The 13,080-nt window shown below is 49.1% G+C and overlaps 1 protein-coding gene across 7 annotated transcripts; it reads left to right on the top strand.

The window, feature by feature from the left end:
• The first annotated feature begins 3,531 nt into the window (after window positions 1–3,531).
• On the top strand, window positions 3,532–11,835 carry LOC149864290 (uncharacterized). 7 transcript variants are annotated; one of them, XM_090049067.1, is made up of 5 exons: window positions 3,532–3,748; window positions 4,037–4,959; window positions 6,253–6,433; window positions 7,036–7,107; window positions 9,624–11,835. In XM_090049067.1, exons 2-5 carry the CDS (start codon window positions 4,231–4,233, stop codon window positions 10,487–10,489), a joined length of 1,848 nt encoding a protein of 615 aa, XP_089905193.1. In that variant the 5' UTR covers window positions 3,532–3,748; window positions 4,037–4,230; the 3' UTR covers window positions 10,490–11,835. The 7 variants fall into 7 exon arrangements, with proteins under 7 accessions (XP_089905193.1, XP_089905188.1, XP_089905189.1 ...); XM_090049062.1 differs by having other exon boundaries at window positions 9,621–11,835; XM_090049063.1 differs by having other exon boundaries at window positions 4,009–4,959; window positions 9,621–11,835.
• The last annotated feature ends 1,245 nt before the right edge of the window (window positions 11,836–13,080 follow it).

Genomic DNA, 13,080 nt, shown 5'->3' with positions numbered 1-13,080 from the left:
CATGGGTGTGGCAGCACTTTCCCCTGGCCACCACTGGAGCTGCTGGGCAGGAGCTGCTGCATATGGAGCCTCTCCAAGGAGCCTGTTTGCCTTGCCTGGCTCCCTGTCAGAGAAAACTCCTGCTGGTGCTCCCCAGCCCCACCTGCCTGCTTCACCTCAGCTGGCCCCTGGACTACTGTCACTGCTGCTGCTGTCACCTCTCTGGGGAGTGGGGGACACCCCACCCACACCTGTTCCTCATTACACCTCCTGGCTCCTGCTCCTGATGCTGAGCTGCCTGGCTGCTGGGCAGCCCAAGGGGACCCGGCACACCCAGTGGGGCCCCTCCACCAATACTACCTATGATAGCTGCCTGAGAGGACCCCATACTGCCAGCGGGGCCCTTCCACTGCTACCACCCAGGAAGCTACCTCCAGACAGGTTCCCCCTAGGGGGGCCAAAGGCCCCACCAAAGAGACAAAGGACAAGGGGAAGGGCTCCTCAGGAGCATCCTCCACACCTGGGGGTGGGAAGGGCAAAGGGCTGACTGCCAAGCCCAAACCACCAACCCCTAAGGAGACTCAGTGCTCCTCATTAGGGAACACAGCGCTCACTCAGCTGATCCCCAGCCCTGCCAACGTGGCTTCCCAGCTGGGAAGCCATAGCTATGCCCAGGCCGCTGCAGGGAAACCCACAACTCCTGAGTCTGGGTTCTCCATTGCTGCTGCCCCTTCCACCTTGGATAGTGGGGCCTCCTTCCTAGCCCTCACCCTTAGGCAGGGGATGAGGTATTTTCTGCCTGCATAACAGGGCCTGGACTTCAAGACCCACATGCAGGCCCTGACTTGGGCAGTGGAGGCCCCAAAGACCATGGCGGCCTCCAGGTTGAATAGCAAGGGAGTTTTCTTCCTTGCTATGGAGGCCTCTGGCCAGGATGTGGAGAAGGGGCTTGCTGGGGGGGGCAAGCATGTCTGCCTCAAGCCCCTGGAGGAGCTGAGGACCCAAGTAGTCCTAAGCTCCATTCTCAGAGCCATCCCAAGGAGTGTGCAGAGTCCCCTGACACCCAGAACACCCTGAGAGGGACTTTGCACCACTCCCATGTGTTCTGTCCTGTCATTCCTTGAGCCACCTCTGCCCTGATACACTGCTCCCTCTGCTCTACCTGGGGGTCCATCTGTCCCCAAGACACCCCTCCCCATCAGAGAACCAGCATCAGCTAGAGGTCAGAGTATCACGAGCAGTTGCAGGCATGGACAGGCCTGCTGCAGTGCCTTTCCCTTTGTAGGAGAGTGCTGGTCATCAACCAGCCGGTCCTGTCCATGCTCTGGCACCATTTCAACACCCTACCTGTGCCCCTAGATATCCTGGCCAGGCTCCAAAAATGGATGTGGGGGTCCTTCTGGTCAGGATGGCACTAGGTCTCTGCAGTGGTCCTGAGCCTTCTCTTGCAGGAGGGTGGGCAGAGACTGCCTCTGCACCCAGGTCCACAGATTCTGTCTGCAGGTCATGAAGAGGCTCCTGTACAGTGCCAGTAGCGATGTGGCAAGAAGCCACATAGGATATGCCTTCCTCCACTGCCTCCAAGGGTTCTGGTATGGCCAGCAACTCTTGTACCTGCAAGATCTCCAGAAGCAAAACCTGGAGGAACTGCCAGATTTCTACTAGGACCTCCTCAGGGCTTGGAAGCTGGTCTCCACCTCATTGCCAATCTCCTTGCTAAAAAATCCACAGCTGGTGGTACCAGCGACAGAAGTGCCCTGAGTGTACCAAAGGATGGTCCTGGCCAATATCACTCATATTGGTGACTTCCTGGACTATGCCAAGCAGGGGTGGACGGATCCTGCTGTGCTGACCCAGCACACGGAACTTCCTGCACTGTGTGCACCCTGCTACCTACTCCAGGAGGTCAAGGCTGCTCTGCCAGACACTGCCCTCACCTATATTGAGCAGGTCCTGTGTGAGGACAATCTCCATCCCCTGGTATCTCTCAGTCCCTCCAGAGACTGTTGTGGGGCTCCCCCTGACAGCATCTTAGCAATTTGGGAGACACTGAGCCAGTCTGCTTAACTGTCCATTGCCGCCTGCTCTATATGCTCAAGGTCCACACAATCTACCATCCTGTCCTCATGCCCCACCCAGTCACCAAGTGGTAGGACACAATCAGCATGGACGAGGGTCCCTGGTGGATAAGCATATATTCCACCTTGATCCTATGAGCCAGGATGTCAGCTGGCGGCTCCTGCACAGAGCCATCAATGCAGGCATGTATCTGATGCAGTTCAGAGACATCCTGACACCTGCCTGTTCTGGAGTGCACCAGGCAGCTCCTTCACCGCCTCCTCCAGAACCTCTTGCTGATGTTATGGCTGCACTTCTCCCCATACTTTTTTATTTGTGCACTCCCCATCCATGGCCCCACCAAGTCCCAAGAATTCAGGGTCAACCTCCTCCTGGCCCTAGCCAAGCTAGCAATCTCTCTCAACAGGAAGGAGGCTGTGGCCAGGAGGCCTCCCTAGAACTGTGGGGCTGCTTTCCAGTCCCTCATCTGCTCATGCCCCATGGCAGAGTTTCACAAGGCAGTATCCACTAGCTCCTTGGAGTAGTCTAAGGGTCAGTGGGTGCTGTCCAGTGTGCTCTGCTCACTGCCCCCCCCCCCCCGCCTTCTGAACCTTTGACCTCCACTCTCATCCCTGTTTTGTTATCATTTGTCCCCAGAAATCAGTTGCCACTTTCCCAGTAGCCTCCCTTTTTCAGGGAAACTTTTAGTTTTGCTTGGGACCACTGACCCAAGAGCCTTTAAAACAGCAAATAGGCCTAAGTCATGCAGAGGCAGAGAGCTGTTGTTTAAAGAGAGTGAACCTTGTTTCTTCCAATGTAGCCTGTGATCATCACTATTCAGACAGATGAGACTTTAGGCTGGAGCTATCCGAAATGCAGATTATGCATTTGTGTAGGCCCAGGTTTTCAAGCTGTCAGTGACCTGCCCTCTGTATTATTTCTCATTCCCCCAATTTCATACCTGCAAAAGAGGCGAGAAATATTTTTTTATGCCTTCTTCCGTGTTGCATATTAAATAGGATAGGGCCAGAAATCCTGCTTGGTAAGTGTTCCTGGAGGACAGTTTTGTCTGCAGGAACAAAACCAGAACAAGGAAACACTCTTTCATAACACAGTTTAAAAGACAGACCCCCCCTCCCCCTTCAGATGCCTTTCTATCTCTTTAAGGGATGGTGTGGTGACTGTGCTGAAGTCTTTGCCTGACTTCAGAAGGGTGGGGGCAGGGAGCTGTCGATGAACAGCAGCATTTGGGAAAAAAAAAAAGGCATGGAGCAAGGGGAAAAGGTGAAAATCTCAGTGTCTGGGCAACCAGCTGAACCCTGCTTGCTAAGAAAGCTTGTACTGAGAAGAGGATTAGCCAGAGCAAGCACCACCCATGTTATCCTGGCTGGATTCCCCATGCTGACTGGGGGGAGGTGTAGAAGGCGGGACGAGTTAACCCTTCACATGCCCCTAACTCAGCCAAGCACTTGCTCAGCTCATGAGGCTGGCCTTGGAGGCTGGGGGTTGCTTCAGGAAGGGTTAAAACGGCCTCTCCAGCTGACTGACAGGGATGACGACCAGTCCTTGCCGAGCAGAAGGGAGATTAACCATGCAGTCGCCAGGGGGGAGTTCCTGTCTCTCTGGGAAGGAAGCGGCTGCATTTCTTTGTGTCGGGGAGACTTTCCAAGCCCACCTATTCCCAGCCCCCCCGCCCCTGAGACAAACAGGGGTAGGTGCGGGTGAGTTGGTGACGGGAGGGCTGTACGTGGGAGTGGGCTCGGGGGGCTAGGGTTAAAGGTCAGGAAAGGCCTTTGGGCTGGATGGGAAAGGAATGCGGGGAGAGGGATAGAAGGAAGCTATTCACAGGGGGTCAGGGAAGCGGTGCTGACGAGGCAGGAAGCAGAGGTTACAGGTCAGGAGATGTCTGGATGAATCTGGGCTGGGTCTCTCTTCTACTGCCTAGTTGTTGTATTCTCTCTCATTATGCAGTATAATTGGATTCAGTGTTTCGCTGCAGATCCCGGGAGGCTGGACTTTTCCAGGAGGAATGACGGACAGATGCAGGTTGGAGAACTAGAGTACTGTATAGAGCACTGTATAGGATAAGGGCAGCCCCCACAGCCAAGGACAGCTGCAGAGCCAGGAGGCCAGCAAGCCCTCAGTGGCCAGACCCAGGCTTTATTTTAGCAGGTGCTGCCAACGCAAGAGGAAATGGAAATAATGGATTCAGTTGAACTAGAACCAGGGCAGGAATTGGAACAAGCAGCCAAAGATCCTGTTGTAGCAGCATCCATCTCACTCACCCCCCGATGGTCCCGGACGAGACTTCACCAGGTCAGGACTGAACTGCAACAGGAAGGGGTGTCCCAGCATTTGGGAGCCCAGAAGGTGCTACGAACTCCCGCTACTCCGGATCCTGCTGGGGCAAATCCACTACTTCCAGAGCTTGCACCTGAGGATGACATTGAAGTTTACCTGGCCTCCTTTGAGCAAGTGGCTGAAGCATACAAGTGGCCCAGAAGAGAGTGGGTAGCCCGACTCATGCCAGCTCTCACAGGAAAAGCCCAACAGGCTGTGAGCAGTCTGAATGCCAGAGATGCTCGAGATTATGGCAAGGTGAGGGCAGCCATCCTGCGAGGGTGCAACATCAGCACAGAGATGCAACGTTTGCGCTTCCGGCAGTTCCGCTACCAAGATGCCAAAGGGCCCCGAGAAGTTTACTGCCACCTGCGGGAGCTCTCCCATCGGTGGCTGAAGCCAGAGATCCGCACCAAGGAGCAGATCATGGAGCTGCTGATCTTGGAACAATTTTTGACCATCCTACCAGAGGAAATCCAGAGCTGGATCTGGGTGCGTCACCCAGAGACCTGCGCACAGGCAGTGTCCCTGGCCGAGAATTTCCAGCTGGGACAGCGAGAGGTTGGGATGTGGGAGCAGCAGGTGAGAGCATATGCAGAGGGATGTTCAAGAGGACTGCCCTTGTAGGCTCTGTAAGGAATTTGATCCACTATGTTTAGGTTCTGGGTGAGCACAGAGGATACTATAAAGACAGAGAGAGCCTCGCTCTGTGCAAACCTGCTTTCAGTGATGGCAGTTCAAGTGCTCTGGGTGTGCAGAGTTCTTCTGGTTGCCTAACCATTGGGATTTCCCCAGTACACTGCTCTGTGAGCTGTGCCCTGCAGGCACTGCTGTTCTTATTGCTGAAAAATGTCACTGCCTTCTGTGTATGAAAGGTCACTCAGAACCATTTGGCAGCTCGTTTGGGCATGGGAAGATGAGGCCAGTTTGATTACTTACTAGTATCTAGATTGATAAAGAAGCCTCGTGAATATGCTGATAGCAAAATTGGTCATTGGTTTTAAATATGCTCTTACAATAGTTTTCCTATTCTGCGATTCATGCCAAACACCTGAAATGAGAGACAGAGAAGGGGTAGTTTCTAATCACAGCAAATGACCTAATCTTGCCCAGGGACAAGTACCCATCTTTGTTCCACAATAAAAGCCCAGCCCAAGTTTTGTGCCCAGGGATTTTTCAAAGCAGATATTAACTGTGCCCAAGAATTTTCAGTGGATGCTCAAAATTTAACAGACATGTCTGCTAGGTTCATGCTGCTGTATGCTAATGAAAGCCCACATGCAAATTAGTGACCATTCTCAAAAGAGGCTGTCATCAATCAGTTACTGGGGTTTGTGGAGAAGCAGAGGTGTCAGAGCTCCCAAAACTTTTGCATTTATTATATCCCAGAAGATGAAGTGCTGAGTTAGCACAATCTCTCCCCAACTCACTCACCAGGATATTGGTAATTGTTGGCAATACACACACATCTTAAGAAAGATTTTCTATTGCTGAGATTTCCTGAAGGCCTGTATGGGAACTGCCAATTCCTATGGATATTGGTGGGTCTGTGACCCCGTGAGTCCATGAGGTTCAAAGGCAGTAGGAAGATTCATATCTATAGCATTTTTGAAAGATGCTATGGATGTTGACTACAACATTGACCCTCACTGGCAGGGGCAGGCCACAGTTCTTGTGGTTGAACTCTCTGGCTTATCAAAGAGAAAAATAGCTCCAGGAATAAGCCCACTCATCCGTATCCTGTGCCTTCAAGCCCTACCAAGCATGAAGGTAGAGCTCTCTGCTAATAAAGATCTATTAGATATGGCTCTCCTTCATGATTCTGGGGATCTGGCTCAATAGGGAAATATTTGGTGTGTTTTTTTTTCCCCTCAGGTCACTGTGCGTGTGAAGGTTGAAGAAGTGACCCCAGAGGAGATGGAGACACCTGAAGCATTATGGGAATCTCAGAGTCCCCAGTTCACTCCTGAAGGTGAATCTCAGGATGAGGAAGGACAAAGCAAGTACAGGATGTCCTGTGCTCCAGCAGATGAGACCCAAACTCTACAGGAAACTGGTAATAAGCCAACAGTGGGGCTAAGGGGCTGCTCATCTCACTGAAAAGTGTGGAGGGCTCAGCAGGGGTAGGAAGGAGACTATTCCCAAAGCTGAATATGCAGGTGAGAACAGAGGGAACTGGATGGCTAAAAGGATTTTATGTGAGAGATGGAGGTACCATTCCATAGTTAGAGGACAGCAGGAAATACGCCTGAGAAATGGGGAGGCCAATCACAAGAAGGAGGTGGCTGTTACAGGTCTCAGAGGAGCCTTAGGAGACTGCACTGGAGGATGTGTCCAATTGGAGAGCTCACAGGTAGAACTGAGTGCTCAGCACACAAGCCTACTTGGAGGCTGGTATCTTACATGTACATTACTGATCTACAAAAGGAGGACTGTGGACTGTATTTTCAGCTCCAGTCCAGTGCCCCCTTCTTTTTACCTGTTTTGCATTTCCTGCTCGGTACTGTGCCTCAGGACACTTGGGCTTCTCTATATCCTGGCCACTTCCCCCCTCCGTCCTTTCATTGGTAGTTGTAGTGGGGAACACCCAATTAAACCCAAACCCTTTCATGGGTGGTTTGGGTACAAATAAAATTTTCTTCATTCTTTGGAGGGCAGTTCAAGGGAATCTGACCCTGACATATCTCCTCAGCACAGAAGCAGGAGGTCTTTTTCCACTTCCAGCAAATGGTAAGTAAGAATAAGGAGAAGAAACATCAGAAGAAATAGCCAGAGACTGTGGGAACTCCTGGAACATTATCAAGGAGACCCAAGGGAAACATGTCCCAGGCCTGGGACTAACTGAAACATCCCCACAGCTGCAATTCAGGGGGGGAGCAGTAGTGGGAGCTGTAGACTAGTGAGGGCTCAAGTGTGTTTACCCCCTGGGTTTACGCTGCTCAGGGACTCTTTGAACATGCTGTAGGGTGGGCATGTTCACATTTGCAGCAAAGTCCTGCCCAACTTAGTTATGACTAAGTTGACTTGTAATACACCTGGTAACTTTCCCAGCTCTGCCTATAGTTCCTGCTGCTGTTTTACCCACAGCGCATAAGATTAAGGAGAAGTTTCCCATCTCCTTTGCTCTTTGTATCAGCCCCTGCTCCAGCTGCACATCTTTCCACTGAGCCATCATTTGTGGAGTTTCCATCTTCTTGATCCTTCAGCAGGTTCCTGCAACAAGTTGGTCTTTGATTCTCTCTGGCACAAATATTTAATGCATCAATCACCAAGCCTTTCTTCCACAGACCCTCAAACAGGTCTCTTTCATCAAATAGCAATTTACCTAAGAACACAAAAAGTGCTTTACTGGGTTAGAACAATGTGCCATCTAGCCCAGTACTTCATCTCCAACAATGGTAAAAATTAGATGTTTTAGACGGAGAGTATATGATTAAGACACATCTCGAACGACTGATCCCATCATCAGCCACCATTGGTTTAGGAATGTCAAAGGACACATCCCTGATTGTTCTAGTTAATAACACCTGATGGACCTGTCCTCCTTGAAATGTAGTCCCTTTTTTCAAACCCAGTTATACAGTCTGCCTCCGCAACCTGGTATCCACAGGCAGCCACCACAGCACTAAGTGCTTTGCAAGGAGATACCACTTCTGAGCACAGTGATTCTGGACTCCTTCCATATTTTTCTTAGCAGACGTGTTATACATTCCTTCCAGATCTAGTGTAGCTGTTCAGTCCCACCCAAGAGAGACTTTTTAGCTATCAAAGGTACCACAGAACTGTGACATTCCCAACACTTCTCAGGCTGGTGTCTCTCAGATGTAGAACCATCATTTTCATTCTCATATGTCCAGGGGAGCAAGATGGGTACGGCCAAATGACTAAAATGCTGTTTTTCTTCCAGATGGCCTTACATTCTTGCCCCTACTAGGACACACGGGGCTGCGTGGCTATTCTAGTGCTTCTCTACCAGCCTCACTACTTCTCACCAATTGAGATAAATGCCCCTTTCCCAGTCTCAGCATGTGCAGATCTCACTTAGGTGTGATGAACAATCCCCGCTGTGTCCTCACACCTTTGACTTAACTCTACACTTCCAAGGGACACCAACCAGGACCTGACCTAATGTTGACAACTCTCACAGCATCCAAAGTCAGGACGTCCTTTATTTTTTTAGCCTAGTCAGTCAATCACCTCCCAGATGTGGCAGGTTCCAGAACCTGGGCTATGAGGGGTGAGTTTGGTCTGCTTGGCTGTACCTCTCATGGCTAGCACCAAGTCCTTACCCACCATTTTCACATCATGTCTGCAGACCTTCAGGGTAGGGTGACCATGTGTCCTGTTTTTTCTAGGACAGTTCCATTTTAAACACCAGTCTTAGACTTTTCTCTGGTTTTTAGCAGGTTGCCTGGGACAGTAGTTTAAAATGAGGCTGTCCTGGTGAAAACAAGTGATTCTCCTATGCACAAACACTCAATTGAGACTGGAGCTTGAAGACAGCTGAGCTTCCTGGAGTTATGGGAAGGAGCAGTGTCCCATTATGAAACCAGGGAAATATGATCATCTTACCTCAGTATCCTCCTTCAGATTTTAGGTTGTCTTGGTAATAGGAACATGGCAGTTAGGATCCATTCTCTATGTGATTTCAATATTACATTGTGGGACTGAGCTTGTGGTGAAGGCACTGACATAAGCTATACATATATATCAGTTCTGCCTGAAGAATGAGATCTAACATTGTAGAGATGTAGTGATGGTTAGGACATCCCAGGCTGAATACACCACCTGTGGGCAGAACTAATGTTGAATAGAAGGGTCCCCACAGCCTCATCTCGCATCATAAATTAGAGAAAAATATCTGACTTCCCAGCATAATTCAGAAGAAGAGCACATGCACTGTTAATACCTTATATTTGAGTAGAAAACAGAGGGTACATAGTTGACACCTACAAAAACAGTAGACAACAGTTCTGAGGGATTGAACAAGGTAGCAAAGAGTTTGGTTAGCACAGTCTTCAGAAAAGAAAACTGGAGACCTGAAGGGAGAAAAAAAATAAGTCTCTAGTGACACCCCCTATTCCCTAATTTTGCCTGTATGAGACTTCTTCCAGGGGCATCCCTGGTGAAGAGGCTGTAAAGTTGCATAGGACAGACCCCACTGCTAAGATATGAGCAATTTCCTTTTGCAGCAATTTCCTTTTCATATCACATGAAACAGACTTTTTTCCCCTCCCAACCAGCAGGTTCTGGGATCCTGAGCAGCGCTGAAGAGCAGGCCAGTTGGCAAAGGCAAGAAAACCTGGATCTTCCCAGAACAGTACATGGTGGAATGGGAGAGAATGTTGGCCCAAGACCTGAACCAGGAGAAGAACACAAGAGTCAGAAGGGGTTTCCAGCAAAGAATGAAGAACTCCCGAGGGCATTTCCACAGCTCCCAGCTCAAGAAACACCAGGGACTGTAAGGGACCTTAAAAGCCATGAGAGCGGTGTTCATAGGACAGATAAACCCCACAGGTGCAGGGACTGTGGAGAAAGGTTCTGGGAGAAGCAGGAACTCGTGACTCATGGCAGACTCCATGAGAAAGACAGACCCTACCCATGTGTTGAATGTGGGAAGAGCTTCAACAGGCTCACGCACCTCAAGACCCACCAGCGGACCCACACTGGTGTGAAACCCTACTCCTGCAGTGAGTGTGGTAAAAGGTTTGGCCACCTCTCAACACTGACCACACATCAACGTCTCCACACAGGGGAGAGACCCTACTCCTGCAGGGAGTGCGGGAAAACCTTCACAAATCCCTCAGATCTCAACAAGCACCAGCGTTCCCACACAGGTGAACGGCCCTATCCATGTGCTGCTTGTGGGAAGCGCTTCAGCCAGCAATCCAACCTGACCATGCACCAACGATCCCACACAGAGGAGCGCCCATATCCTTGTACTGCCTGTGGGAAGAGCTTCAAGTACTTGGCTGATCTCACTGTGCATGAGCGCTCCCACACCGGGGAGCGGCCCTTCCCCTGCCCAGAGTGTGGGAAGGGCTTCAGCAACAAGTCATCTCTTGCCCGGCACTTGAGAATCCATGCCAGGGCTGCAGCCAGAAACAAGTGAGACCCTCCCAACCACGGCCCTGGTTGTATGTATATAACCATTGGAAGCAGAGTGCCTGAGGAAAATCAGCACCCCCATGTACCCGAGTCTAGTTATGTGGTTTCCTCACAAATTCTGTTGGGGTTCCAACCTCAAGAGAACAGAGAGGCTTCTTCATCTCATTTTTCTAAGGAGTCCTAGTACCTGAAACTCCACCTTTATCTGATCCCTTACTTGCTTTAATTAATGATGCAGCAGCCTCTCTCTCCTTTGCAGCCACATGAACTTCAATCTACTTGCTCTGGTTCGCTGCAGCCCACTCTGGCAATGCTTGAGACTAGGGCTCCCTGCATTTCTACTGCTCCTGAATATGGAACATTTCTTTGGCCATGTGTTTGCCATAAGCCTGAGAGTGCTTGCGCTACAGGCAATACCACAAAACCAGGGAAAAAGATTCCTTCCACAGACTGGGATGCTTCAGGACTTACCCATACCACAGGAAGAAAGTGTGAAAGAAATCCTCAAAACTTACTGCTAAGGTCACTCCCTAAGAGACAGCCCACAGAGGCTCCAGGGACCATAGCTCAGAGGGAACATCCTTGGTCACATCTAGGTCCCTGTCCTGCCACCAACTGGCTCTGCCTCACTGATCCAGCAGAGTCTTCATATTCACAGCTCCAGCCATCACTTTCACAGCCCTTTGACATAACTCCTCAGCTGTTGCCTATGTAACCATAATCACAGTCTGCCACATTGACTTCCTCTTTTCCACTCTCCAGAGTGGCTCTCCCTGCTGACTCCTGGTCTTGAACTATGCATTTATGTTCCCCATGTAGATAATCTTTTGTATTTATACATTGTCTCCATTGGTTTTCTGCTCCTGACCTGTTCACTGTCATGTTAACGGTTTATTATTATTAACATTATTATTATTAATATTTTCCCCCTGCCCTGTCTCTCCAATATGTTTTGTCCATGCTGCCCAGCTGTCCATCAGTACAACCACCAACTCATTTCTTTGTCTGAGAGTCTGATCACATAACCTTGATCATGCAAGAAGCTCCCCTGCATGCAAGATCAGGGCCTTAATTTTTAATAACAGACCTACCTCATCTGCAGATTTTCTGATATTTTATTTGAATTACTGTTCACTTGACTCAACTGAATAGTTCTTACTATCAGTTAGTTAATTCATTACCAAGTCTCATTAGTTAATTCATTACCAAGTCATTTGACATTATCTAACTTGCTTTATGATGTCCCTTAATTAGCCGCTCTTTGTCATGCACACTTGTCATTTTTGTTTTTCCCTCTCTGCAATGCTGCCTCTCCCCGCCAAGTGCTGTAATGACGCTTTTATCAATCTCCTTGCGTGTCTTTGTTTTCTGTCAATGGGGCAGAAGGTAGGATGTGATGGTGATGAAAAGGTACCTAGCAGGAGCAGCTGAGATGTGCATTGGGCCACTTGGTTATACTGGGAGCAAAGGTGCAGTCTGATTTGGATCCAGTAAATGTTAACTGGGTCACCTCATCTCAACTACTTGGGGTTCAGCTGAGGGTAGTGAGAACACCACAGGGCCTGTAAAGACTCTCCTGTGAAAACAGCATGAAAAGACTCACACTTTTTCATTAGAAAAGTTAGATAAGAGGCCACAAAATAAAAGAACTAAAGAAGGCAGATCAAGAAGTCTTTGCTTCTCCTAGTTCATAGCACAAATAGCAAATTGAAAACTAATAAATATTCCCCCACTCCCCTCCTCCCTTCCATGGAAATTAAGCTGTAGAACTCATTGCCACAGGGAGTCACTGAAAACAAACTTAGAGACATCCAAACAATAATGGAATATTTATATGGGCATCTTTATATCCAGTTTTATTTACTAATGCCAACTAAGTTGGAAAAGGATTTAAAATTCATGCTTCAGGTTTAACCAGTCTAGCTACTACAGATCAAATTGAGCCATAGTGGGGAGAGGGTGCAGAGAGAATCACACCAACTACTGAAACAGCTGGTGCTAGTCACTGCCAGACAAGAACCTGAACTATATGCGCCTTGTATTTGCTCCAGTTCCTATGATTTTATTACTCCATTCTCCCCATCATAAAACACCCTCCCCTTGCCACCTTATTTCCAGCAAAAGGTCTACAGCATTGGTATACGGGGCCTAACACCTACAAAGACTTTTAAACTATTAGAGAAATTACACTGGAGAGTGAAAAACAGGTGCAACTCAACCTGAAATGTAAAGGTAAGAAGTAGGATGGCTAGAATTTGTGCAGACCAAGCTAAAAGGACAAGTGTATTTACATTCACAAAGTGCCTGGAAGATGTGTTCATACCTGAAAACAGGCATCCTTTCATTCCTGTGCAGAGATTGCACAAGTTGTCTGCTATGCCAGAGAAGCAAAAAACACACCTGGAATTTCAGGATGTGGATCTTTTCCTGTAGCCCAGGACTTTATGATTTGCCAAAAGAGAAGAAAAGAGGCTCCAAATTAGGAACTGTAGCATACTACAGATATTTCGTAGGTATTCTGTAAGGAATGATGGAGACACCAACAAAAGTAGAGGATGAGATGGGGCCAAGCCTATTTCAGATTTTGCTCTCTCT

This window comes from Crocodylus siamensis, chromosome 5 (genome assembly GCF_052110815.1).
Source record: "Crocodylus siamensis isolate JL-2025a chromosome 5, ASM5211081v1, whole genome shotgun sequence".
In the NCBI taxonomy this organism is placed as follows: domain Eukaryota; kingdom Metazoa; phylum Chordata; order Crocodylia; family Crocodylidae; genus Crocodylus; species Crocodylus siamensis.
This window is presented reverse-complemented; position numbering and strand designations above follow the sequence as displayed.